This window comes from Phyllostomus discolor, chromosome 2 (assembly GCF_004126475.2).
Source record: "Phyllostomus discolor isolate MPI-MPIP mPhyDis1 chromosome 2, mPhyDis1.pri.v3, whole genome shotgun sequence".
Lineage (NCBI taxonomy): Eukaryota > Metazoa > Chordata > Mammalia > Chiroptera > Phyllostomidae > Phyllostomus > Phyllostomus discolor.
Window position 1 is genome coordinate 191,963,960 of NC_040904.2, and position 27,160 is coordinate 191,991,119.

Here is a 27,160-nt window from a genome sequence, read left to right on the forward strand (position 1 = left end):
TCAGTTTAGTGTGAGAATTTCCTGTTCAAACCTGAAGTGACACTTTGATGAGATACTTTTTCCACTATCATTTCACTCTGAGCCTTCACAGGGCAGTCTGTGAAGGTAACATATTGTTTATTTTGGCCCTGAATTTATAATTCTAAATTTCTCTTTGTGTTACTAATCTATAGCAGGCCTATTTCTTGAGAGCCACCTGGCTTCCCCACTAAAGGATGGATGACTTTCTGGTTGACAGAAGGTATGTGTCACTACTCTCCTGTCTCTCTAACAGCCTGTCTCAGACAGTGGGGCAAGTAAACACCCAGATGTGATGCATTGAAGGTCAACTAATATACAACAAATCAAGTGGAAAATTAGTGTTTTTTATGATTAATATTTCTATGTGAGAGAGAAAGTGCTTTTAATTAGAATAATTCATGTTAAAATAATAAAATATGAAATATGTTTCAGATTTCTGAAACTATTCAAATTATTTCTGAGACTATTCAAATTATTGCCTGTAGGAAATTCATCAAATGCATATACACACATGCATAGCTGGGTTTGTACATCTAAATAATTTAATGTTGAACCCACAAACATCATGACAAGGAATAATTCATTTTGGATTTTTATAATTGGCACAAGGCGTGTTTTTTGTGTGTAACAATATGTTAATTTATATTTTGTCCAATCTTTATAAATAGATGTTTAAAAAGCAATTCATTGCATGATAAAGACCAAAAACAATTCCTTACACACTTATTTAGATTGAATAAAAGCAGCCTGATTTTTACTAAATGTCAGGATGAGGTAGTTTCTGTAAAATGTTAAAGTAAACTTCATTATAAACAATCAAAATACTTTTAAAAATTTGAACAAGCTTGGCAAAAAAGGTCTACCATACTGATTACAGAGACTTCTGCTTATTCAATTGATTTACAGGATATAACTAAATCAGAAATAATCACACAGAAATTGTGACTAAAATGATAATTGAGATAATTAACATTTTTGAGAGTTTGTGTGTCAGGTGGGGTGCAAAGTATCATACGCACAATGTCTTACATATTGTTTTCATCTTAGATTAGTAAAGTAGGTTACTTGACAGTAACTTTTTAAAAGTCACACGTTGTAAGTTTCAAAGCCAGAATTGAATCCTATTTCTCTGAGAACAGAGTCCATTTACTGAATTATTAAATTATATTACTTGGTTTATTGTAATTACTCAGACAACTAAAGTAATTTTCACTTACTATGACACCCAAAGGATCTTTCTAAAAGTTTAAACCAACATTATTCCTCCATAAATGACCTCTACTTCATTATCTTGTGGATTCAAACATACCCAGTAAATCAACTATCAATTAGTTTTGTAAAATAATTATTTTAAATCTTTTTGTTGTTTCATTTTCATGATTTTTTAGGTTATAGATAAGTTTACTGTACCATGTAACAATTTCCAACATATAAAATATTTCTTTAAATTTTTACTTAATTCTTAGAACTCATCCACCATTCAAAATAAAGAACCTTTTAGTAACTACTTTAATAAATAAATGTAAGTCACTAAATAAATGTAATTTAGTGCAGGAAATTAATGTATATGGCAACACTATTTTTCATCATTAAAGCACTTAGTTTTTACTATTGGATTTCAAAATTCTCAAAAATATCTTTTTATTTCTTTCTAATAAAACATTTAATTTCTAAGAGATATTCTAATGTTGTCAAAATATATCTGTGAAATAAAACTTTAAATTAATGAGGATGTTATTATCCATGTACATCTATATTCCTCACTAATTATGTCTTTTTATTGCTCTAACAAATAATATGTAAACAAATGTAGACTATATTTAAAAATGTATTTTACCATAAGATACTTGTTCAAACCTGTAAGGAATTTAGAACCAGACTTCAGATTTTTCAACTGGAAAATGACCCCGAAACTCATGCTCCACCCCGCCCAGTGTCACTGTGAGGGATCTCTTCAGTGTGTGTGTGACTTATTCGTAAGCACACATGTAGAGCACGGTCTCGGCCACCACTCAGCTGCAGACATGAGTGACCAAAGAGTAACCTATGCAGAACTGAATCAGGTTAAGGATGCAAAGAGACAGCACATGAAACCTAAGGGCACTAGAGGCTCCATTCCAGGAACTGAGCAGGAACTAACCTATGCAGAATTAAATCTTCAAAACGCCTCTCAGGATCTTCGAGGGAGTGACAAGAATGACCACTGCAGAGGTAACACATTCAACAGACACAGTATAACTGTTCTAGGATGTGTAGCTGGGTGCTGAGGTGTGGGAAAGCTCATATATTTTTCATCTTAAGGATCAGGACTTGAAGCTGGCATGTGATATTCTCAGATGAAAGCTGAGGACTCATTTTATTCAGACGTTGTTATAAGTTGTAGTCTTTGACCAGTAACTCATAAACCATTATATTTAGTGAAAATGCAATGACATATTCTGAGAGGAAGATTACAGTGGTAGTTAACAGTTTTGGGGTCCAAGTTTATTTATATGACTACCTGTGCTTGGGGTTTTTCTGTTTATAAACTGTCTAAACAATTGTCTCCATCTCTCCTCTCTCAGTGTTTCTGTTTCCCTCCCTGCAGCATCCCCATCACCTCCAGAGAAGCTCATTGCTGGGATCCTCGGGGTCATCTGCCTTGTCCTGATGTGCGCTGTGATAGCAATAGCTGTTATTCACTGTAAGTAAATTTTTGTAAGATCATATGACCTTTTCACTTCAACATTCATCAATATCCCTAAACACTTCATAATATAGAACTCTCACTTAAAGATATGCATTTAGACTAAATGTAGAATGGTTATTTTAAATTTGTTAAATTCATGACTAATAATGATTATAGGGAGTATTTTATATATATTCATATATTCTGACTTCATAACTCATACACATGTTTTTGAAGACTGGAAGGCCTTAGAAATATAAATTCATTTTGAGATTGTTTCAACAAAATAATGTTAAGAGACAGTGAAGTTTTGTTCTGTAGAATTTTAATATATTTTCCATTGAATGATTATTACTTTATTAACTTGTCTTGGCAAAGTAAATTTTATTGCACATTATTCTAAACAAATCATAATATTTCAAAGTGTTATGATTTGTTTATATGAATTTTAAGAATGACTTTAATTTTTGTAGCTCTTGCAACACCAAAGAAGAACTACTCCTCCCCAATAACAAAGATCCAGAAAGGTATATGATTTTCAAAGTTCTCGTATTATCACAGTTTATTTTTTGTCTCTATCTTAGGCTGGGCAAATATGATAATAGATTTTTGGGGAAAACCTGAATTATAGAATGGCCTGTAATTGTTCATAAGTAATATTTATGGAAGAGTGTTTTTTCTTATGTAACTATATAAGGAAATATTCATTTAAAATCTCCAAACCCATTGTTGCCTATTGGCTCAAACTTCTGAATGTTATAATATGACAAAATAAGCAGTTTTACTATTCTTAACATGTGGTTTCATTCATTGATTTTTGGACATATGTAGAGTGGATATTTTGTTTGTGTGTTTGCTTTATATGGGCACATAAGTTAGGGGGTGGGGGGCTGACTCTTCTTTATGTATATATGAGTGTGTTTTGTATTATATGTACCAGCCTGTGAGGATGCTTAGAGATATTATATACATGTATGTTTATACTTGCATGATTATATAAGATAATTTTCATTTTTAAACTTTAAGTTGTTGTTGCATAATAATTCATAATCTTTTTTCAGCATTTTCTTGTGTTCATTGTCCACTGGAGTGGTTTACATATTCCAACAACTGCTATTACATCAGCACTGAACAAACAACATGGAATGAGAGTCTGATGGCCTGTGCTTCTAAAAGCTCTAACCTGCTCTATATAGATAATGAAGTGGAAAGGGTAAGATACCAAACATTTCATACATATTACTTATGGCTTGTTTCAATCAATATTGTATTTGTAACATTCACTCATATTTTCATATGTATTTGTAGCTATTTAAAGTCTGTGCAATATTCCATTGTTTGACTTTATAATATTTTGTTAGACTGTATACTAGTAATGCACATTTGCTTTATCATAGAAAACTGTGCTTCTATATATGCTTGGTTTCTACAATAAACCTTGTTATTTAATTTTACCTTATGTGAAGACACTAAACACATCACAATTGAGCAGATTGGTTACAGAGGGAATGGGACCATGTAATTACAAATCAGATCACCAAATGCAGTGGGCAGTCCTCCACAGCCCTGCTCCTGAGTATCCATTCTCTCACCACTTCTCCTCCCTCACTGCTGCTCCACTGGGTTGACTTTGAGTATTATAGAGTCTCTTTGCTTGTTTTTGAGCCTCATATAAATTAAATCATACAGTAGACATTTTTCTTCCTGTCTTTTTTCATTCTCACATGCTGTCGTTTCCTTTTATCTGTATTGCATTTATTTGCTGTTAGTTAATTTTCACTGCTGACTTATGTGAATGTAACATTTTAATATGCAACTATCTGATGTCTTTCATTGGGGATGTGAGTCTCATGCCCTCAGGGATGAAGAGCCTTTGTAAGTGCTTTTCTTTTAGTCATAAAATCCCCTTTGCTGGTCCCACCTTGAACCCACCTACCCTGGTTTCTCTTAGGGAAAGGAGAGGCACTTGATCTGCTTGCTTTTGTCAGCAGGTGTCCTGATGGGACACCTTGTAGGCCTGCCTGCAGTTGCTGGGCAGGCTTCCCTCTGCAGGGCAGAGGAGGACTGGCTTCCTTCACCACCTCCTGTTGTTAGGTAGGGTCTGGGAAGCATCAGGCCTCAGTCACTTTCATTTGTGTGGGAGTATAAGATACCCCCTCACACTGTTTTCCCCTAACCCTGGTGTACCAAATTATTTTCCTTCTTCTTTCCATCTTTCAGGGTTCTCTTTGAGTTGTGTTTCTTATTAGTTATAATAAAAACCAGAATTTCTAACTGTAGTCTCCAGAAAAATGCATGTCTGACACCTGGACCATTAGATTTCACAAACACAAAAGAAGATTCCTTCAGGGCTTATCTGCTTAAAGAATGGTGAAGGGCCTCCCAAAACAATTTTTTAGATTTCTGTTTTTTATTTGTTTAATTATATTTTATTTATTATGCTATTACAGTTGTCCCAATATTCTTCCATTTGCCTCCCTCCACCCAACCCCCCCCCCCACAACTCTCTCAGGACACCCTCCCACCATTGTTCATGTCCATGGGTTATACCTATAAATTCTTTGGCGACTCAATTTCCTGTACTATACTTTACATCGCCATGGCTATTCTGTAACTACCAATTTGTAGTTCTTAATTTCCTCACTTCTACTGTTTAACTAAACTACCCTTCAATCTAGCAACCATCAAAATGGTCTCTGTAACTGTGACTCGGTCTCTGCTCTTCTTGGCTCTTCCTGTTTGCTTGGTTTGTTTTTCAGACTCAAATGTTGTTAGATAGATATTTATTGTCATTTTATTGTTCACAGTTTTGATCTTCTACTTTTTCTTTTTGATCTTCTTCTTAAATAAGTCCCTTTAACACTTCATATAATAAGGGTGTAGTGATGATGAACACCTCCATTTCCTTCTTATCGGGGAAGCACTTTATCTGCCCTTCAGTTTTAAAGGATAGCTTTGCTGGGTAAAGCAATCTCGACGATAGGTCCCTGAATTTCTTGACTTTGAATATTTCTTGCTAACCCCTTCTTGCCTGTAAACTTTCTTTGAGAAATAAGCCAACAGTCTTAAGGGAACTCCCCTGCAGGTCAATAACTGCTTTTTTCTTGCTGCTTTTGAGATTCTCTCTTTGTCTTTGACCATTGGCATTTTAATTATGATGTGTTTTAGAGTAGGTCTCCATGCATCCATCTTGTTTGGGACCCTCTGCACTTTCTGGACTTGCATGTCTACTTTCTTCACCAAATTAGGGAAGTTTTCTTTCATTATTTGCTCAAATAGATCTCCCATTGCTTGCTCTTTTCTCTTCTCCTTCTGGCACCCTTGTGATGTAAATATTGGATCTCTTGATGTTGTCCCAGAGACAACTTATACTTTCCTTATTTTTTTGGTTTCTTTTTTCTTCTTATTCTGTGTGGTTGTTTTTTTGCTTCCTTATGTTGCAAATCATTGATTTGATCATTGGCTTCCTCCACTTTACTGTTGTTCCCCAGTAAGTTGTTCTTTATTTCAATCATGTATACTTTACTTCTGACTAGATTTTTGTATGTTGTTGAGGTCTTCATTAAGTTCCTTGAGCATCCTTATAACCAATGTTTTGAACTCTGCATCTGACAGATTGCTTACCTCTACTTCTTTTAGTTCTTTTTCTGGCAGTTTGATCTGTTTTTTCATTTGGGTCATGTTTCTTCGTCTCTTCATTTTGGCAGCCCTCTTGTATTTGTTTTTATGTACTACATAGAGCTACTTTGTCTCCCTGTTTTGGTAATATGGCCTAATGTTGTAGGTGTCCTGTAGGGTTCAGTGGCATACCCTTCTTATCAACCAAGCTAGGTACTCAAAGTGTGCCTTTCATGTGAACTGAATACCCCTTCCTCTTGCAGTTAAGCCTTGAGTGCTGTTGGCAAGTCAATGGGAGGGATTTACCCAGACCAGTCAGCTGTAAGGACTGGCTGTTACCACTGACCACCAACCTCTGCCCTCTGTGGAGTATCATCTGTGCAGAGGCAGGATGGTGGCCCTCCAACATGGTCTGTAGCTTTCCACAGGGTGCACAAGTCTTGGAGTTTCCTTGGTGGTGCAGGCTGTGGTCTGCCCCCATCTCTGCTCGACCCAGGGCCACCTGGGCTATCAAGCAATATGAGATGGCTACTAACTCTGCTGGGATCAGAGATTCCCAGGTGAAGCCAAGCCATGAATTTAGGCTGGCTGCTGCTAGTGCAATGCCTGGCACCACTTGGCAAGGGGTGTGGAATGGGGAGGAGAAGGAGGTGGCTGGGGGTTTACTGAGGCCAGCTGTTGCTTGTTTGAAAGGATTTAGGAAGTTGTGAAGCATGAGCCAATTCAAGTCATTCATATGAAAAAGCCATTGTTAATAACTGTAAGTTGGGTAGGATGCAGCTTCAGCTAGGTCAATTGAGTTTCAGATATCATACTCACCTCTCAGCTCTAAGGCTCTGCCCACCTGTGTGTCTGGGAGAAAGCTGTCCTCCAGCTCTCGTTTTGATGTCAGACATTCCAGTCCCCCTCCCCCCATATGCCACTTGGTGCCTTTCATGCTGCTACCACAGTGCTGAAGCTCAGAGGGAGTGAGTCTGTGTGAGTTCACGTGTGGGTTCTCTAAGAGGAACTGCTTGGGACTCCAGAAGTTCCTTCACTGACTCAATTCCTGCTGGGGTTTTTTTTCCATTCAAAAGTTATGGGGACTTATCTTCCTGGCACTGGAACTCTAAGCTGGAGGGAGCCTGGTGTGGGTCTGGGACTCAGTCCTGAGAGATCCCTTCTGAAATTTTACCCACAACACATGGATGTGGCACCAGCCCATTCAGCATCTCCATCCCTCCTACCAGTCTGGATGGATGTGGTTTCTTTAATTCCATAGTTGTCAGACTGCCATTCAAGTGGATTTCTGATGGTTCTGAGTGATAGGTTTCTGTAATTGAGCTGTAAATTTTTATGTGATTGTGTGTGGAGACAAGCTGTATTTACCTATGACACCATCTTCCCCACTATTTTCTTAATTAAAATCCTTTAATTTTTTAAAAACTGAATCTCCAAAAAACAGTAGAAAACTACATTGATTTAGTTATGGAATCAAATACATTATATGAATGTTCAAAAACTTATTTAAAACCTTGTGGTGTTAGATTTGTGAACATGGGTAGCAACTAAAATATATATAGCAGAATATTCCTTATAACCTAAGAGGAAATGTTCAGGAGTTAATATTAAATCAAATGTGCAAATGTTGCTGAAAATATTTGAGTTTATGAAAATTGATTTTAGTACATCTTTAATAAAGGTCTAAATATATCTTTGTGTTAAATTAGGATCCAACACTCTCATTTTGTTCTCTAGATGAAGGATCCTATGACACAACACACTACATGCGTCTTAAAAATATATAACGCAAACCTTCAGAATGATTATTTAAATAATTTGCTGTTTTTAAATTTTGGGGTAGAAATTTCTGAGCCACCTATCACTTGCATCATGGATCGGAGTTTTTCGTAGAAGCAGTGATGAACTGTGGATGTCGACAAATGGTTCAACTCCCACACTGAAGTGAGTTTATTTTTTTTATTTTCTGCTAAATAAAGGGAAAGCATAAAACAGAACAATTCAGAAGAGCTTTATGAATACACTTGTTCAAGTTGAATTAACAGCATGATATTCGGAGTTAATGAAATGCTGATATAAATATTAAGAATGACTACCTAGTTTTCTTAACAACCAACTCTTAGTATATTATATGGAAAATATCACTGCCCATTTGTAAAATATTCTGTTTACCTCTCATAGAAGATGCTACTTGTTGTTTCAGAGATTGCCCTCATACAATGTAAGAACAAAATTGTGCATTTTCTCCTTTGCAGGTTAGTAGAATTGTTATCTGGTAACGGAAACTGTGTGATGCTACACAAAAATGGCTTCACATCAAGTAGTTGTGAATCTTCAAAAACATATATTTGCAAGCATAGGTTTTTGCATTAAAACTTGGATTCTCCTGAGTGACTGTTTTTCATGAAATGGAAATACAGTTATGATTACGTAAGTCTTCTAATGAATTATTTGTTCTAATAATGAAAAATATTCCATAAACATCACTGGATATACACATCCAAAAGTAGAGATATATTTTCTCTATCTGTCATTTTTTGTTCAACATTATGTTTGTGACATTCAACTTTTCTAGAAGATCACATGTTGTGTGTGTCAATTTAAGTGAATTATCAAGAGCAGGCAAACCCTCAGAAGTCTGAGGGTGTGTGGGAACAGGAAATGACTACTGATTGGTTCACTCACTGCTTCTTTAGGGGGCTGCAAACTTGCCAAACTCTGAGAGTGGTGATAGCTGCAAGGCTCTGTGAATGTACTTAAAATCACTGATACGCACACTCTAAATGCATGAACTGTGTATTTTGTAATTACACCTCAGTAAGGTTTAAAAATCCCCTGGGGTTATGTTTGGGACTGCATGTAAACTTTAAGTAATTTATAAAGATTAGGCAATTTAAAATACCAATGCTTCCAATCAAATCATGCTTTATTTTCCATGTATTTGGTTTTCTTTCATTTCTTTACAATATTTTTAAAATTTTTCTATGTTGAAGTCTTAATGAAATATCAATATTGGTATCGCATAGTCATGGTTTTCTAAATGGCATACTTCTTTAAAAGTTTTCTTTAGTAATTGTTGCTACTTTAAAAAGAAATGACTGAGGTTTACATGTTAATTTTGTTGTATTAGTTGTACCATTTCAAACATATATTATTTTGAATAGTTTATATAAACATTTATTTAATTTCTTTTTTCTGGTACCATTTTTTCATTTTTTTGACTTATTTCCACAGAGTGGGGTTTACTTCCAATGTTGGATCGTGTGGAGAGTAAAAGCTCTGTAACAATCCTTCTCTCTTTTCAGGAAAATATTTAAATATTTCATAATAAAGTATGAGTTTTGTTTTAAACTTTTTCTTTCTAAATAATGATGAAACTTTTCACATATTAAAGCAATTCCATAATATTGCTACTTTCTAATAGATTTTATATTCAATCGATGATTCCTTTTTATTATTGTTGTACCATTTGGAATGATAAATGTTTTCTTTGTACAAAGTTTATAAAGTAAACTACCTTTATTTCATTCAAATATTAAACCAATCTCACATTTCTAAATAAAGCCACAATAGTCATTTTGTTTTGTCCTTCTTTAAATTTCAGTGCACATATTACACTTATATTGAATTGCTTTTTTATCACTGTTCATAAAGATTTCTGAATGAGTTTTTATTTATGTTATGTATATGACAGTATTTATTTATTTATATTGTTCAAGTACAGTTGCCTCCCTTTTCCTGCCACCATTTTCGCCATCTCACCCATCTTCCACTCCCACTGTCAATCTTCCCCACCTTTGGCTTTGTCATTGGGTCCTTATACATATTCCTTGATGGCCCTTTCCCTTTTTCCCCCTGTTACCCCCTATGCTGTCCCCTCTGGTTACTGTTCATTTGTTCTTTATTTCAAAGTCTCTTTAGTGTTTTATATGCACTCATTTACTAGTGGGCATTTAGGTTTCTTCTAGCACTTGGCTATTGTGAATTGTCCTGCTATGAACATTGGAGTGCATAGGTTCTTTGAATTGGTGTTTTGGGGTTCTTACTGTATAATCCCAGCAGTGGAATTGTCAGGTGAGAAGGCAGTTTCATTTTTAGTTTTTTGAGAAAACTCCATACTGTTTTCCACAGTGGCTGTACCAGTCTGCATTTCCACCAGCAATGTACTAGGGTTCCTTTTACTCTACAGCTTAGTCAGCACTTGTTGTTTGTTGATTTGTTTATGATGGCCAGCTGAATGGGATGAAGTGGTATCTCATTGTAGCTTTAATTTGCATCTCTCTAAGGGCTATGAAAGTGATGCTGAGCATCCTTTCATATGTGTCTGGGCTCTCTGTATGTCCTCCTTGAAGATTGTCTGTTCAGGTCCTTTGTCCTATTTTAAATTGGGTTGTTTGTCTTCCTGAAGTAGAGTCATTTGAGATCTTTATATATTGTGGAGATAAGACCCTTGTCCGAGGTATCTTTGGGAAATATATTTTCCTATATGGTTGGTTCCCTTTTCATTTTGCTGATGTTTTCTTTAGCCATGCAGAAGCTTTTTATTTTGATGAAGTCCTATTTATTTATTAATTCCTTGATGTCCCTTGCTCTAGGGAACATATTGGTGAAAATATTGCTGCATAGAATATCTGAGATTTTCCTGCCTATGTTCTCCTCTAGGACTTTTATGGTGTTGCAACGTATATTTCAGTGTTTTATCCATCCTGAGCTTATTTTTGTGTATGGTGTAACTTGGTGGTCAAGTTTCATTTTTTTGCATGTAGCTGTCCAGATTTCCCAACATCATTTATTTAAGAGGTCATTTTCACTGCTGTTATGTTTTTGCCCCCTTTCTTCAACACAATTTCTATTAAAAGACAATGGAATATTCCATAGATATAGTACAAACATTTTTAAAAATTATATGGAATGATAAATGGCCCCAAATAGCTGCAGCATATTTGAGAAAGAAGAACAAAATAAGGATCGCAATACCTGACATCAAAATATATTACAAAGTCACTGTAATCAAAACAGTCTGGTACCGGCATAAGAAGAGACATATAGATCAATGGAACAAAATAGAGAAACCAGAAATAAACCCATATCTCTATGGAAGGTTAACATTTGATAGTTGTTATTATCAAAGATATATTGGAAACCATTGTTCTTTTTCTGTTTCCTGGAACACTTTGTATAAAAGTACTGTTATATATTTTTAAAAACTGTCCATGCTTTTTATTGTTTTCTTCTTTTCTTTTTTTTTACAGTTCCAACTTGTTTCCTTTTAAAAAATATTTTTTGTTGTTCAAATACAGTTTTCTGCCTTTTCCCCCATGTCTTCCCACCACCCCAGCCTTCCCCCCCTCCCTCCTCTGTTTCCACCCTCTTCTTTTCTTAACTATATTTTTATTGTTTATACCATTGCAGATGTCCCCTTTACCTGCTCCCCCATTGCCCACATCACCCAGCCCCCATCCGCATTCCCTCTGACCATGATCACTCTGTTTCCTGCATTCAAGGTTATACAAATAGGTTCATTGGCTTATCTCTTCACCTTTTATCATCCAGTCCTCTCCACTGCCCCTCCCCCCGACAGATGTCTGTCTGCTCCATGTATCAATGCCTATATTTTATTTTGTTCATGTTTATGTTGTTCTTTAGATGTCATATAAAAGTGAGAGCATATGGTATTTGTCTTTTTCAGACTGGTGTATGGTATTTGTCCTTTTCTGATTTCACTTAGGATAATAATCTCCAATACTGTAATGTTTTTAATGGTACATTTCAGTACTAATGCCAACAGAGCTTGAAGAATGCTTTTGTAGGAAAGTTTATAAAATAAACTCATTTCTGTCATACAACCTACCTCTATGCCTCAGGAAACTAGAAAGAACAAACCAAGCACAAAGTCACCAGAAGAGAGAAAATAAATATCATAACAGAAATAAATTGCTAACCTTGCTGTGAGACACACATTAGTTTCCCCAGTGTCTGCAGGGTGTACATTACAAGACTCCCATGAGATGCCTGAGACCATGCAAAGTGCTAAAGTCTGTTTTGTACTATGTTTTCCTACATGCACATACCTATGATAAAGTTTAATTTATAAATTAAACACAGTAAGAGATTAATAATAATAATCAATAACAAGAAAGAATGATTATAACAATACAAAGTAACAAAGCTCTGTGACTGTGGCCTCATTCTCTCTCTCAAAATACCTTACTGTGCTGTACTCACCCTCCTTATCCTTGTGATGACATGAGATGATAAAATGACTATGTGATTATATGAGTTGAATGACATAGAGATTGAGACATAGCATTAGGTTGGTGGTGACTTTCTAGGAATAGTACAGATAGAGGGATATTAGTTTTTGATAATGTTTAGATTATCAAGTCATGAGATTGTTGATGGTTGGGTGTCAGGAACAGACCATTTCAGTGGTTAGAGGTAGAGAGTTAAAGGGTTTTTTGCTGAATAGTTTTGGTAGGACACTATAATTGGAAGTTGCCATGTCTTTCTTTTCATTTCATGAACATGGTGCTGCAAAGGGTGTAATCCTTAGGTGATCATATGGGTAACTTTAATGCTGCATTACATCCAATGATTTAATTTCAATGATTTAAACTCATGAATAAAGGAGAGTTAAAACAATCACCGTGATACCACAACAGCCTTTCTCAGAGATTTTGAACAGAAGTGCTGCAAGAATCTTTAAAACATGCAATACCTGACTGTTTAGTCAGGGACACTGACCTCTTTTCCCTTAGATTGTCAAAGTAAAAAATGACAACAACCAACACAACAATACCCATCCTGTGTGAATGCACTTCCTTCCCAAATTAATATACAGGTCATTAATAAAGTTTAATCTTCTTGATCATGTCACCTAATAAGCTTGTGTCTGGTTGGTTAATTCTTGGCACAGAAATCCAGAAAGTATCCAGCCATGTAATATGAAAAATAGAGACACTTATTAAAGAAGATACTAGATATAAGAAATCTTGTACAAATGACAATGATGGCTCAGTCTCCTTCAAAGCAAGCACATTGGGACCTCACACAGTTCTCCCAGCATCTCTTCCACTGTTCAAAATGCTCTGAAAAATCATTTCTGTGATTTTTCATCAAATGTGCTCTTCTGTTTTCCTGAATTTAATCCATTGATTGGATTCTCTTCCCTTTTAAAAGTGATTTTAGTTTTTGGAATATTCAGAAATTGCAGGGTGCCAAATCTGGTCTGTAAGGGTGCTGAGTCACCTGGGTGATTATTTCACCAAAAAAACTCTGCGTGAGATGTGATGCATGAGCAGGCATGCTGTTGTGATGAAGATGAAACCACCAGAGAAGCCCATAGCTGCTGCTGTTTTTGTCCTATTGCATCCCTCAAATGACAAAGGACATTGAGGCAGTACTTCTTATGAATTGTTTGTCCTCGAGAGGCATACTCACGATGGACAACACCTTCCCAATGAAAAAACACAGTTAATGTGGTCTTGATCTTGCTGCAACTTTGCTGTGCCTTCTTCAGGCTTGAGACCCAGGTGACTTCTATATTGTCAACTGGGCCTTCATTTCTGGATCACAGCCACAGACCCATATTTCATCTCTAGTTTTGACCATCTTGAGAAAATTTGGTTCATTGGTAGCAGTTTGAATCAATCATTAGCAACTACAGCACGACATTCCTCCTGCTCAGGTAGCAGAAGCCCCTGAAGGGACTTTCCCATGCTAAGATCCTGCATCAAAATCTAAGACCCAGAGGGGGAAAATGGCAGCGAGTTAGGAGGGGGCAGATTCCACTTCCCCCTACATGGGAGAAAAACCTAGCTGATCTAGAGAGGAACAGAGCCAACAGCCAACAATGCCCCAGCATATATGAAAATGGGAGACCAAAAATTGTAGCAGACGTTGCAAAACCATATGGTTAAGAGAGTACTTCAGGACAATAAGATCCCAGGGACCAGCTTGGGGACCAGGGCCCTGCAGCCCCGGGCCCAGTACCCCCTGGGTCTGCCACAGGGTCCTTAGGAGAGAACTGGGTCAACTGTTCCCTCCTCAGCCAAACAAGGTTTTAGCAGCACTGGGAGAAACCTGGTTTCTTGAAGTTGCGGAGAGGGGAATATGGACTAAGTGGCCAATACACAGGGTCTGTGAGCACCCACAGAGTCTGTGGACACCCTCTGGGGAGAGCTGAGAGTTGGGCCTTAAGGGGCCCTGACCCAGACAATCCCCAGTCTGGTTGGAGAATTCAGCTGTGTGAGAGGCCAGGCCGCTGTATGGCGTGGCAGGCTTGAGTAGGAGGATTTTCTTAAAAAAAAAAAAAAGTGAAAAAAGAGACAATGTTGGGGAATTCTCCTGCAGCAGTTGCTCAGGACTCCTCCCCACCCAGTCAGGCAGTTCCAAAGCCAATGCGTGCATTCCTGTAGCCCTGGGAAGAGTGTGAGCCTGAATCAGTAGGACTGCAAGCCACCTTGCCAAGCTCTCTTGCCTGCAAATGGGGCAGAGCAACCCAGGAGAGTGGGCTCTGTAGAAGGCCAGGAGACCACACTTGTAACCCCAGGGAGAGTGTACTCTGAGGAAAGCCTGGATCCCACACCAAGGGCCTAGGGAGAGGCGCCAGGCTAGCCCTGGGGACAGTGCATACTAGGCTGACTGCGTGCTGAACAGGAAGGGAGAAGGACAAATACCATATGATCTCACCTTTAACAGGAAGCTAAACAACAAAACAAACAAGCAAGCAAAATATCACCAAACACACTAAAATAGAGAATAGGCTGACAGTGACCAGAGCGAAGAGGTCAGGGAATTTCAGAGGAACAGGGGGAGGATTAACAGGAACAAGTATAAAGGACACAGGGACAAAAACTAAAGGGGAGTGCGAATTGGAAGGAGGTGGAGAACACTGAGGGGATGAACTTGAACAACAATTAAAATTAAAAAAATATCTAAGACACAGTAGTTTTTGGAATCCCCAGGTCAGCTGCTATTTTTTGCATTGTCAGTTGCCCATCTTTGTTGATTGCAGACCTCACATGCTCAACATTCTCAGGTGTTTTGTTGGTTGTAGACCTTCCAGGACGTGGGTTACTTTTACAAGACTCTCAACCACCTTTAAAGCATTTCTACCACACTTTATTGCTTGCACTGCACTTATTGCATCATCAATGAAAGCCTTCTGAATCATTCGAGTAGTTTCCATGGAGGGATATTTAAGCTTATCACAAAATTTGGTGCAGGTTCATTGCTCTATACTTCCTCAGTCATTCTGAATGTGACAGCCACACAGTACACATGCTCAATCAGTGGAGTCTGCTGCCCCCAGTGAATAGTACAGTGCAGTTGTCATTGTTCACACATGTGCATTCCAGTCCACTCTCCTTGGCTGCCATGTTACAACGATGACATGCAAACCATTCTCATTGCATTAACAATGGCTGGACTTTTTTTCAGACAGATCTCATCATATACAAGTACAGGCACCTGATATTTTAAAAAGTCACATTGAAGCAAAAAGAGCAGCTAATAGTATTATTATTTTTCATAAGTTAAAGTTATACCTATGTTTTCTCACATCAGCAAAAAATACTTTTTTGGTGTGCCACAGAATTTTAGTAATTACTTAATTGTGAAATGACAGGTGAAAGGTTGAAAATTGCTGGTCTGAAGACACAGACAGCTGCTATGTGATTAGTAGTTGGGCAACACAAACACTGTGACTACCTTGTGTATTCTTTATTTCTTTTAATTCTTACTCTATGAGAAGGAGGATGTTAGCTGGACCTATTGTGGTAATCATTTTGCAATATATGCAAATCAACAATATGCAGTAAATTTTTTGTTTCTTTTGATGCTCATGTGTCACTTAAATTGTCTTTCAGAAGTCTACTTTTTCTGTCCTTCCCATTTTTTAAATAAGGAAAACAATTAAATTACCTTTGTTTTCACCATACATAGTTAGATTTGTGCTTTTGTCATTTAAAACAAATATTCCTATTAAATTACAAAAAATTAGTAGTGATTTGAAAATGAGTAAAAAAATGTAATTAGTTAAGTAACAATTTAATCTCTGCCATGGTGATACAGTTCAATATTGTTTAATGTTTTACCCTTCACAGAGATATGATCTTTTCCAAGGGAAATCTAAATAACAGTTAATAACAGTAAAATGAATGAAGGGATCTTAAGAACTAAGTCAAGAAATTGAGAAAAATTATGGGATTAGCAATTGTGACAGTTACCATAACAGTGAAAATGTAGTGATTTTTCAGAATATTGCTGACAAGTATCATCAAATATCTATTGTTTATGGAATTATGATTTTAAAATTGTTTCCATTGTGATAGAAATGGCATAATGAGAATATAAGGAAGAGAAATATATAAAGCCAAAATTAAATAACCCTGTCTAGGAGTAGAATTTAAACATGTAACAAATTCTTAACCAGGTCTAAGATTTCAGAGTCTGTGATTAAGATGGAAGTAAATTCACAGCATAAGCGGTCCAGTCTTTGTCCCCTAATACCTTTCAGGGTAAGAAAACAATTTCTAGGTGCTTTTGTCAATGGACAAACTGAATGATACACTAGCAGCTCCAAATTTCCTAGATTCTGGAGGTGTGTGATGAGATACACAGTCTTCAGAATAGCCCAAGTGTAAGAATTCCCTGTTTAAATGTTAAGTGACACATTAATGAGAAATTTGCTTTTTCTGCTCTTGCCTCACTCTGGGCTTTCACAGGTCAGTCTGTGAAGACCACAGAGATTGTTTGTTTACAAGAGTTAGCTGGCCTCCCACTAAAGGATGCAGGACTTTCTGGCCTTCAGAAGGTATGTGTGTGTCTCTCCTCTCCTGTCTCTGTCTTAGCCCATCTCATGTAGGGGGAGATTACAACATAAGGTGTGATATCAGTGAGGTACGATTAATATTCAATCAAATCAAAGAGAATATTGGTATTTTATTTAAATAACTTAGAGTGAAAAATCAAGAATAAAATATAAAATATGTTGCAGGATGTCTTGAACTATTCAAATTCTTGCCTGTGGACAATTCTCAAGTGTATATACATGAGAATACATGAGAATAATTGAATGTGTTAATCAAAACCATTTAAAGTAAAAATCCTATAAGAATTATGAAAAGGAACAGCTATTTTTTCATTTTATAATCAATTTATATATAATTATATATTATTTTATATTTAGCCCAGACTTTAAAAAGGTTTTTTGAATAAATTATATTAATTATGGAGGTCAAACATAGTAGTTTATATACTTAATTAGGCTAAATAAATGTAGTTGGCTTTCAGTAAAAATCAGGATGAAGTACTCTCATAAAATTCTAATTGAAACTTAATAGTAAACAAGCAAAAGACTTTTTAGAAATTGAGGCACCATTGCTGGGAAATACATCACACTGATAGACACTTTGCCTAATGAATTAAGCTACAGCATTGAACTGGTGTGAATCAGAAATAACATAAAAATATGGTCAAATTTTACTTAGGATAATTATAATATTATTGGGAGCTTAAAATGGTGAAATATTAAATGTTTTACTTGTATTTGTCTACATATTTTTATTCCCACGTTATAGTAGTAAACTAAGTTGTAGGACACTAAGTGGCTTTGTAAAGGTCATACATTGCAAATTTCAAAACCAGAATTAATTCTAGAACTCACTGGCCACAGAACCCATTGACTAAATTATTAAATTACACCATCTGATTCATAACTATGGCTCACACAACTGGAGGTGCCCTGAGTTTAACATGCATGGGAATTGTCTGGAAGTTTGAAACAACAGTGTTCTAATATAAATGATCTACACACATTTATTTCTCATTTTATGCTTTTGTATCTTTGCCCTTAATTGTCAATTTCTTGTGTAACATAAGTACTTTGAAATTTTCACTGTTGTGGTTTTGTTGTCAATATTGTTTAGGTCTTAATAAGTTTCGCATAACAAAGGTTTTTAACATGTGAATCATTATATTTGCAATAATTTATCATTCAAAATACAAGATCATTTGATAACAACTCGTCCTCCTTAATGAATAAATGTATGTCACTAAATAAAAATTTAGTTCAGAAATTTACTAGACATGCCAACACAAATAGTGCCCCATCTTGAGGGCACTCAGTTTTTAATCATTATTCAATTTCAAATATATCATAAATGTTGTGTCTCTTTTTTCTAATATTGCATTTTATTTTTAATACTAGCCTTGTAATGGTGTTAAAATATTTTTGTGAAATCAGACTTTAAATAAATAAAGATATTATGAAATTATTTTATTCATCACTAACATATAGCTTTTTATTGCTCAAACTAATAATACATTGTCAAATGTAGAATATCTCAAATATTGTATCTACCTGAGGCACTTGTTTAAAGGTATAAGCAATTTACAACCAGAACTTTAGATTCTTCAACTGGGAAATGAGCCCGATACTCAACCTCTACCCCACCCAGTGTCACTGTGAGGGATCTCTTCAGTGTGTGTGTGTCATTTATTCGTAAGCACACATTTTGGAGAGCACAGTCTCGGCCACCACTCAGCTGCAGACATGAGTGACCACAGAGTAACCTATGCAGAACTGAATCTGGTTAAGGATGCAAGAAGACAGCACATGAAACCTAAGGGCACTAACGGCTCCACTCCAGGAACTGAGCAGGAACTAATCTATGCAGAAATAAATCTTCAAAATACTTCTCAGCATCTTCAAGGGGGTGACAAGAATGACCACCACAGAGGTAACACATTCAGCAGACACAGTATAACTGTTCTAGGATGTGCAGCTGGGTGCAGACATGATGGAAAGGGAAAAGGATACGCTCACATAGGTTTTTCATCTTAAGGATCAGGACTTGAAGTTGACATAAGTTATTCTCAGATGAAAGCTGAGGACTATTTTTATTCAGATATTGTTGTAAGTTGTAGTCTTTGACCAGTAACTTGTAGAGCATTATATTTAGTGAAAATGCACTGAGATATTCTGAGAGGACGATTATGGCGATAGATACAGGTTTGGTGTCCAAGATTATGTACATGATTCTCTGTGTGTAAACTATCCAAACAAGTGTCTCCATCCCTTTTTTCTCAGTGTTTCCATTTCCCTCCCTACAGCATCTCTGTCACCTCCAGAGAAGCTTATTGCTGGGATCCTAGGAGTCATCTGCCTTGTCCTGATGACCACTGTGGTAACAAGAGCTGTTTTTCTCTGTAAGTAAAGCTATTCTCTGTAAGTCAAGCTATTCTCTGTAAGTAAATCATTGTAAGATTATATGAAACTCTTCACTTTTGTGTTCGTCAGTGGCTCCAAACATTTCATATTATAGAATAGAACTTTCATTTTAAAGTATGCCTTTAGAGTGAGTGCAAATTTGTTATTCTAAATTTGTCCAAGGTATGAACATCTGCATTATTTAGAAAAGTAGCGTATTTAAGTCCTTTGCCTGTTTTTTAATTGGGTTGTGTGTTGTTCTGGAGTGGAATCATGTGAGTTCTTTATATACCTTGGAGATCAAACCGTTTTTCAAGGTGTCATTGGCAAATATATTTTCCCAAATGTTCATAGCAGCACAATTCACAATAGCCAAGTCCCAGAAGTAACCTAATACCACCAGTAAATGAGTGGGTAAAAAAAAAAAAACAAAACTGTGGTACATTTATACAATGGAATACTATGGAGCAGAAAGAAAGAACGAGCTCCTATCCATTGCAACAGGATGGATGGATCTGGAGAGCTTTATGATAGGTGAAATAAACCAGGATGTGAAGGACAAATACCATATGATCTCATCCATAAGTGCAACCTAATCAACAAAACAAACAAGCAAGCAAAATGTAACCAGTAACAAACTGACAGTCACTAGAGGGGAGAGGGGAGAGGGATAATGGGAGAAAATATGCAAAGGTTTATCAAGGAACATGTTTAAAGGACATATGCACAAAGACAAAGGGGGTAAATTTGAGAGTGGGAGGTGGGGACGGGGGCTAAGGTGGGGTGAAAATGGAGACAACTGCACTTGAACAACAATAAATATATAAACAATAATAAATAAAAATTTCAATAAGTAGTATATACATATCTCCTATATATTCACATATATTCTTGTCTTATAATTCAAGGTGTGCTTTAGGACACTTTATTGAGAAAAAGAAATAAATTCTTCAAATTGATGAATCCAAACAGTGTAAGAGTTGGTGAAGTTTGGTTCTCAAGACTTCTGATAGATTTTCTCCAAAATTATCATAGCTTAATTAATTTTCTTGATAGGATCAATTTTATTGGAGTTTATTTTAATCCTAGACAATATACCACATTTCAAAGTAAGAAACAAAAGTATTTTGATTTATATAGATCAACATTAATTTTTTATAATCATTATTTCTTTTTCTAGCTAATGCAATACTGGTGCAGAATAATTCTTCTTTCTTGTACATAATATAAGTTATATATTATTTTAACAGGGAGCCAGATAGGGAACAAGAGAGGGAACCAGACAACTGGGAACCAGAAAGGTATATAATTATTTTCTATGTACTGATATTAATACATTTCCTACCTTTTGTCTAACACAGTCAAAATTTATAGGTTCTTTTTTTGGAGGAGGCAGGGGGAACATAAATTATAATAGTGGGAAGTAAATGTACATAAATAATGAATATAGAAGAGTATATTTCTTATGCAACAATATGAAGAAATATTCATTTAAATTCATCACACTCATTGTTGTCAATTGGTTGAAAGAAAATTTTGGTATTCTAAAAATGTATTTTTTTCACTCATGTTCAGGGCATACAGAAATTGGATATTTTTATTTTGTGTATTTGCTTAATATGGGCACATGAACTAGGGAGTGAGGGGCTGATCTTTCTCTGTGAGTGTGTGTGACTGTGTATAAGTTTATTAGGCATTACATATACCAATCTGTGGGGCTATATACATATACTGAGCTCTAATTTGTCTATACCTATGCAAATACTGAAATTAATTTTCATTTTAAAATTCATTTTGTTCTTGGATAACAATACATAATATTTTCGCAGCATATCATTGTGGTCAATGTCCACCAGAGTGGTTCACATACTCCAACAACTGCTATTACATCAGCACTGAAGGAAAAACATGGAATGAGAGTTTGATGGCCTGTGCTTCTTGGAACTCTAGCCTGCTCTATATAGATAATGAAGAAGAAATGGTAAGATTTTTAATGTTTCCAACATCTTATTTAAAAGAGTATTTTATTTTATATTTTATAGACTTCACATTTTTGTATCTAGCTCAAATATATTGTAAAGATTTTTAATATTTTGTTTGACTCTGTAATATTTGATTTATATTTCATGCCATTAATGCACATTTGATAATTTACAATTTTTGGTTTTCATGGACCATCAGGCTTCTATAAATGCTCTTTTCCTAAAGTAAACTTTGCCACTTAATTTTACCATGTGTCATGGATACTATAGATGTGATTGTGAGTGTTAGACTGAAATTGGTCATGAAATAGGTGTTGCCAGCCCACTCATGTGAACTCTCTCATAAATTCTCCTCTCTCCTCACTTAACCACTGTTCTGAGATTTTATATTACAAATTATTTTTGCTCAATTTTGAATTTTATGTAATTGGAATAATTCATTATGCATTTCACATGTCTCCATTCAATCACTCATTATTTTTTTCAATTAATCCACATCATTGAATGTAGTACCTGAAGTTTTTTAATTCTCACTGCGATATGGTATATACCAGCCATTCTTTAATCTATTCTACTCATAATAGAGATGTTTACAATATGTGGTTGTTATGAAGTTATTTAATAAAAACCCTTGCATATGTCTTTTTTCCAAACAATATATAATATTTAAAACATATTAAAAATAACTCATCTACAACACCACATATATAAAGTGATATACTATAAATTCTATGTTTATAATAATATAATAATAATTTATAAATATAATTGTTATAATGCTATATATATATTATTAAACTGTATTGCCTTTTTGTATCAGATTATAATTGCAGGGTCAAAATATATGTGTATGTAAATTATCCCGATTTCTATGTTGTATAAATACACATTATATCCAGTAGTTTCATGATTCAAAGCTTAGTACTGTCAGAAATTTTAATGCCATGAGCTCTGATCATTATATAAAAGCAACATTATGACATTGATAGGTATTTTTCTCATACTGATTAATTGAACACATCTCTCAGAGCACCATTCATTATGAATTTCTGTACTGTGAGAGTGAGAAGTGTCCATTCACGTCTCTTGACCATTTCTCCTGTATGTTACCTGTAATTTTCCTTCTTAGAAGTAGTTATACTTTCAGTGTGGCTCTTTTTTGAATGTGTAAGATGCAAATGGATTTCTTGAATGTTAATTACATTTTTCTTCTCATAATGTAGTGTTTTAATGACCAGGACTTATCAAAGCTACTATAGTCCAATATCTCATTTTGGGTGTTGGTGGTTATTTTGGACATATTTCACAAGTTAGTCAAAATGCAGGAAGATAATCCACTGCTTATTCTTTTTGGTTTATCATTTTTTATTGATGGGCTTTTACATTTAGGTCTATAATACTTTGAGAATGTATATTTTTGAGATGCTGTGTTTGTGATGCTGTGTGGTAAAGATGAAGTTTGTACTTTTCTGCATCATCACCTAGTTGATGTGGCATAATTTATAGCAGATGATCTTTTCTCCATAAATAACTTTATATACATGGGTCTATATATTTTAACATAAAATTTAAGAAGATGATCATTCATTGTGTCTCAAAATTATTATTTGGTGTTTTTCTGTCTCTATTCTCAGGCAATAATTACAATGATGCTGGTTTTATTTATAAAGTTCTAAAGGTTTTTTGAGGCTCTGTTAATTTTTCTCTCTCTTTCTCTCTACCTTCAGGAAATAATTATTTTTGTCACTCCAACTTTATTTCATCAATTCTTTCTTCTACATCTCAATATTTATTTAAATGTATTGAATATTATAATATAGTTAATGATTTTTCAACTGGTAATTTTGTTTGATTCATTCATACAGTTTTTTTTTTTCTCCCTAATTGTCCTGTCACAATTAGGGAACTATTTCATCATATTTCCATAGAGTTTTTGGAACATAGTTTTTAAAATACATTTTAAATAAATATTTATGTATAATAATTACTATTAAATATTTGGAAAATAAATCCAACATCTTATCCCAGTGAAAATTATTTCATATGACTGATTTATCCCCCTGAGTTTGGAAGATATTATTTAGTTTCTTTGCACCGTTTTAAAATTTGGGTAAGTTCACATCGTCAATAACATAGTATAATAAACATGGGTCCTCCTACATGCTTATTAGATTTATACTTTTGTAACTTCAGTAAACTATTACTGTAGAATCATCTCTTTTGAAATGTGCTTACTCATTTTTTAAAAATTCTTCTTATTATTTTATTTTTAGGCTCAATTATTGGGATTCCCCTTGGGCCTGCATAGCTTACTTGGCACCCAAGGATTTTTAAAAATGTTTTCACATACCTCAAGTCAATATGGCTCCACCCTCTACTACTTGTTGTACTGTGTGTGTGTGTGTGTGTGTGTGTGTTTGTAAGGCAGTACTCATAATTTTAAAATCCATTCTCAAATAACTTTGAGTTACATTATTTTATTGTATCACCTTTGTTTCTTCTACACAGTCCAAACTTTTTCCCATCAACCAAGTAGTGTAGGGAGTTAACATCATCTCTTGTACTGTGCTCTCACATTGAGTACCTACCTGGTATACTTATGGCTGGCACTGTGCTTGACACAGACTAGAAAAAGGATGGGCTTCCTCACTTTTAGTCTAGTAAATTCAGCCTTTGACCTGAAGAAAGAGTGGGCAGGTAACCATGCCTTCCATAGCTAATCAGACTTTGCCTGTGGGGACACCAGTGATGTTTTGCACTCCCCAAACAGTGAGAATTGAGTTTCTTCCTCAGGAACTGAGATGGGGATCAGGGGATACATGGGAGCAGTCTTAGACATAAATACTACAAATTTGCTCTATTTTCACTGGAATCTCTAGCTGCTTTTTCCAATAATAAATACTCATATTATTTTTAATCTTTGATCAAATTTCAGAGATGTAAAATTGCAATGTTTGTCCATTCACCTAATCATTCTAATACATTTTCTTAATGTGTCCAATATCTAAAACTATATTATAAATTGAAGCACTATAACCTAGAAAAAATGAACTATACTTGGTTTTGCATTTCTGAAATCATCTTTATATAGGTTGCAAATACACAATTTAGTTACTTAATATTTTATTTGATTTCATTTGAAGTCTCATAAAATACAAACTATAACCTATTTAATTCTCTTTCTATATTCTGATTAGATTGTTAAAACAACATTGACACAGGCCCATTCCAGGTAGGTCAGCTGCTTAGAACATCATCCAAAAGCACGCAGGGTGCTGGCTGATGCCCCATCATGCACATACAAGAAGCTGCCAAGGAATGCCACACTAAGTGGACTGACTAATTGATTGCTCACTCTCTCTCTCTCTCTCTCACTCTCTCTCTCTTTCAAATCAATAAAAATAAAGTAATAAGCAATAACATTGATTTAAAAAGGGAAGTGAGTTAATTGGCATGCATCTAATTCCTTTTAAAATGAAGAATGTTAAAATGATTATCTATGTATCAATATTACGTATAGCTCAAAAGCTTGTGCATTTTCAAACTTTTATCAAAAAGTTGTTTTTTTTAAAAATGATCAGTTGTGAAAACAGTCATAGCAGTGCAGACACAATATGGAGAACGTAGTCAACAATATCCTAATGAATATGTGTGGTGTCAGTGTCAGATGGGCCCCAGGTCAGTTGGGGTGCTCAGCTCTCAAACTATACACAGGTCCAAATCAATATTGAATGAGAACTGTAAGTAAAAAAACAAATTTTAAAAAGTCACTCTTCAAAATGTGTTCTCTGAAAATATCAATGTTACATTTTTCTAAAGCCAATTTATTAGTGTCAAAAATCATTCTCACTGTTTAACATTAACGAAATCTGCATCGAAATTCAAAACATACGGATAAAAACCATGGGCAAAAGCCTTATAATACAGTCATTACAAATATAAAGGTTGCCCTGACTGGTGTGGCCCTGTGGGCATCATTCTGTAAAGGGAAATGTCACTGGTAGGATTCCCAGTCAGGGCACGTGCCTGTGTTTTTGCAGGATGAGTGACGGATCCAGCATAGGAGAGGCAGCTAATTGATGTTTCCCTTTCTCCCTCTCTACCTCTCTCTCTCTAAAAATAAATACAATTGTTAAAAAATAAATAAAATATAATATAAAGGTTTAGACTTTTGTTTTACTCTCCCATACTAGTGCAGTTGTAGATTTGTAGTTTTCTTTGAAGTCTTGTGCATCTCACAGCAACATGAATGGTTCTCTTTCTCATGTTCTACTGCCCTTGACAGGTGCTGGTTGGCTTGTTGCACATGCACCCCTGCATTTTCAACTTGGCTTCTATGTGATTACACCTCATTGCTCATAAATTTTCATTCCCAGATCTTTAAAAAGTTTATCAATATCCATAATATCAGCTACAAGTTGCCTAAAAGAAGTCTCTCTGATGAGTGAGATGGAGGCCATCCTCTGTAATTCCCTCATCCTGCACTTGACCTTGAGGGTGACTTTGGCTTTTTCAGAACACAGGATTCCTTTTTTTGAGCTCTCCTCAGTAAATCCACCAGATTCTCTGGCACAGGCTCCCCACTCATGCAAAACACTCTTTCCCTTTCTCAGCAGCTGGCCTTTGGGGAGTTGGTCAGTGATGTGAATTCAGCCATTAAAAGTTAACCTCCATTTTTCTTTCACACTGTTCACTGAGGGTGATGGGAAGAGATACAGACTGTTCCATGGGCTTCTCTCTTCCTTTGACCTGTTGGTTTTAATATGGTTGCTTCCTGCGTAGCTGTTGTCTCCAGTCAGGTGATTCTTGATGTGTTCCATGTTGATTCAGAGTCCTTTATTTTTCTACACAAGGTCATGTGATCTTTGCATGTTGGATATGCTGGACCAGCTGGGTGGGGTGACAAACAAGTCCTAGATCTCAGGACGTGGTTGATTGCTTATTCACTAATGCCATCAGGTGTTGATGGGCTGTACAGTTTACATAGATGTCACCTCCCCCTCTAACTATGAGTGAACTAGATTTGTTTTTACAAATACAGATTAATATATCAGCTTTTACTTAATTTTTATAAAATTTGTTTTCTCATAGAAGTTTTTGAACATATTTGAAATAGTTCCATGGATTGGATTGACCCAGAGAAATAATACTAATTCTTGGGTGTGGACAATTGGCACAACTCTCTCTCCTGAACTGTAAGTTTCTTTAGAACTCACATATTTATTCCTTCATGCTTTCAAATGAGAAATTAATCTTAGAAATAAAAAGCAATGTGTACACAGTATGTGAAAAAATATTTAAGTGTTTTTTTAGAAAGGTTTAAGAAATATTAAGATTTACTATGTAACTATTACTGTGAATCATTTATTTACTAAAATGTTAACATATATCACCAGATTAATAATTTCTTATCTCTGCATTTCAGGATTTCAAAAACTTCAGAGTTGGACAAGAATTGTGTAACTGGAAATTTTAAGACACACAGATTCTGTTCTGAACCCTGTTTAGTAAGCAATACATGTATTTGTAAGCACCAGTTGTATTAGCTTACCTAAATTTGGTATAATGTTACTCTCATCATCCCTACAGAACAAATTTCTAGTTTCTTCAGAATGCTGCAATTTTTTTTGTAAAACTGATTTTCAAGAAATTATCTTC

General features: G+C 35.3%; 1 protein-coding gene across 1 annotated transcript; it reads left to right on the forward strand.

Annotated features, from left to right (window-relative positions):
* Window positions 1–2,021: 2,021 nt before the first annotated feature.
* On the forward strand, window positions 2,022–26,701 carry LOC114513845 (NKG2-A/NKG2-B type II integral membrane protein-like). Its single transcript, XM_036016856.1, has 5 exons — window positions 2,022–2,232; window positions 2,609–2,704; window positions 3,163–3,216; window positions 21,350–21,501; window positions 26,594–26,701. The coding sequence occupies exons 1-5, from the start codon at window positions 2,046–2,048 to the stop codon at window positions 26,699–26,701; spliced, it is 597 nt and encodes a 198-aa protein (XP_035872749.1). The 5' UTR covers window positions 2,022–2,045.
* Window positions 26,702–27,160: the final 459 nt, after the last annotated feature.

Coding starts and splice junctions, on each gene's coding strand:
- LOC114513845 (XM_036016856.1), top strand. CDS start 2,046: ATGAGTGACCAAAGAGTAACCTATGCAGAACTGAATCAGGTTAAGGAT. Junction 2,233..2,608: donor CAAGAATGACCACTGCAGAG/GTAACACATTCA, acceptor CCCTCCCTGCAG/CATCCCCATCACCTCCAGAG. Junction 21,502..26,593: donor TAGATAATGAAGAAGAAATG/GTAAGATTTTTA, acceptor GTTTTCTCATAG/AAGTTTTTGAACATATTTGA.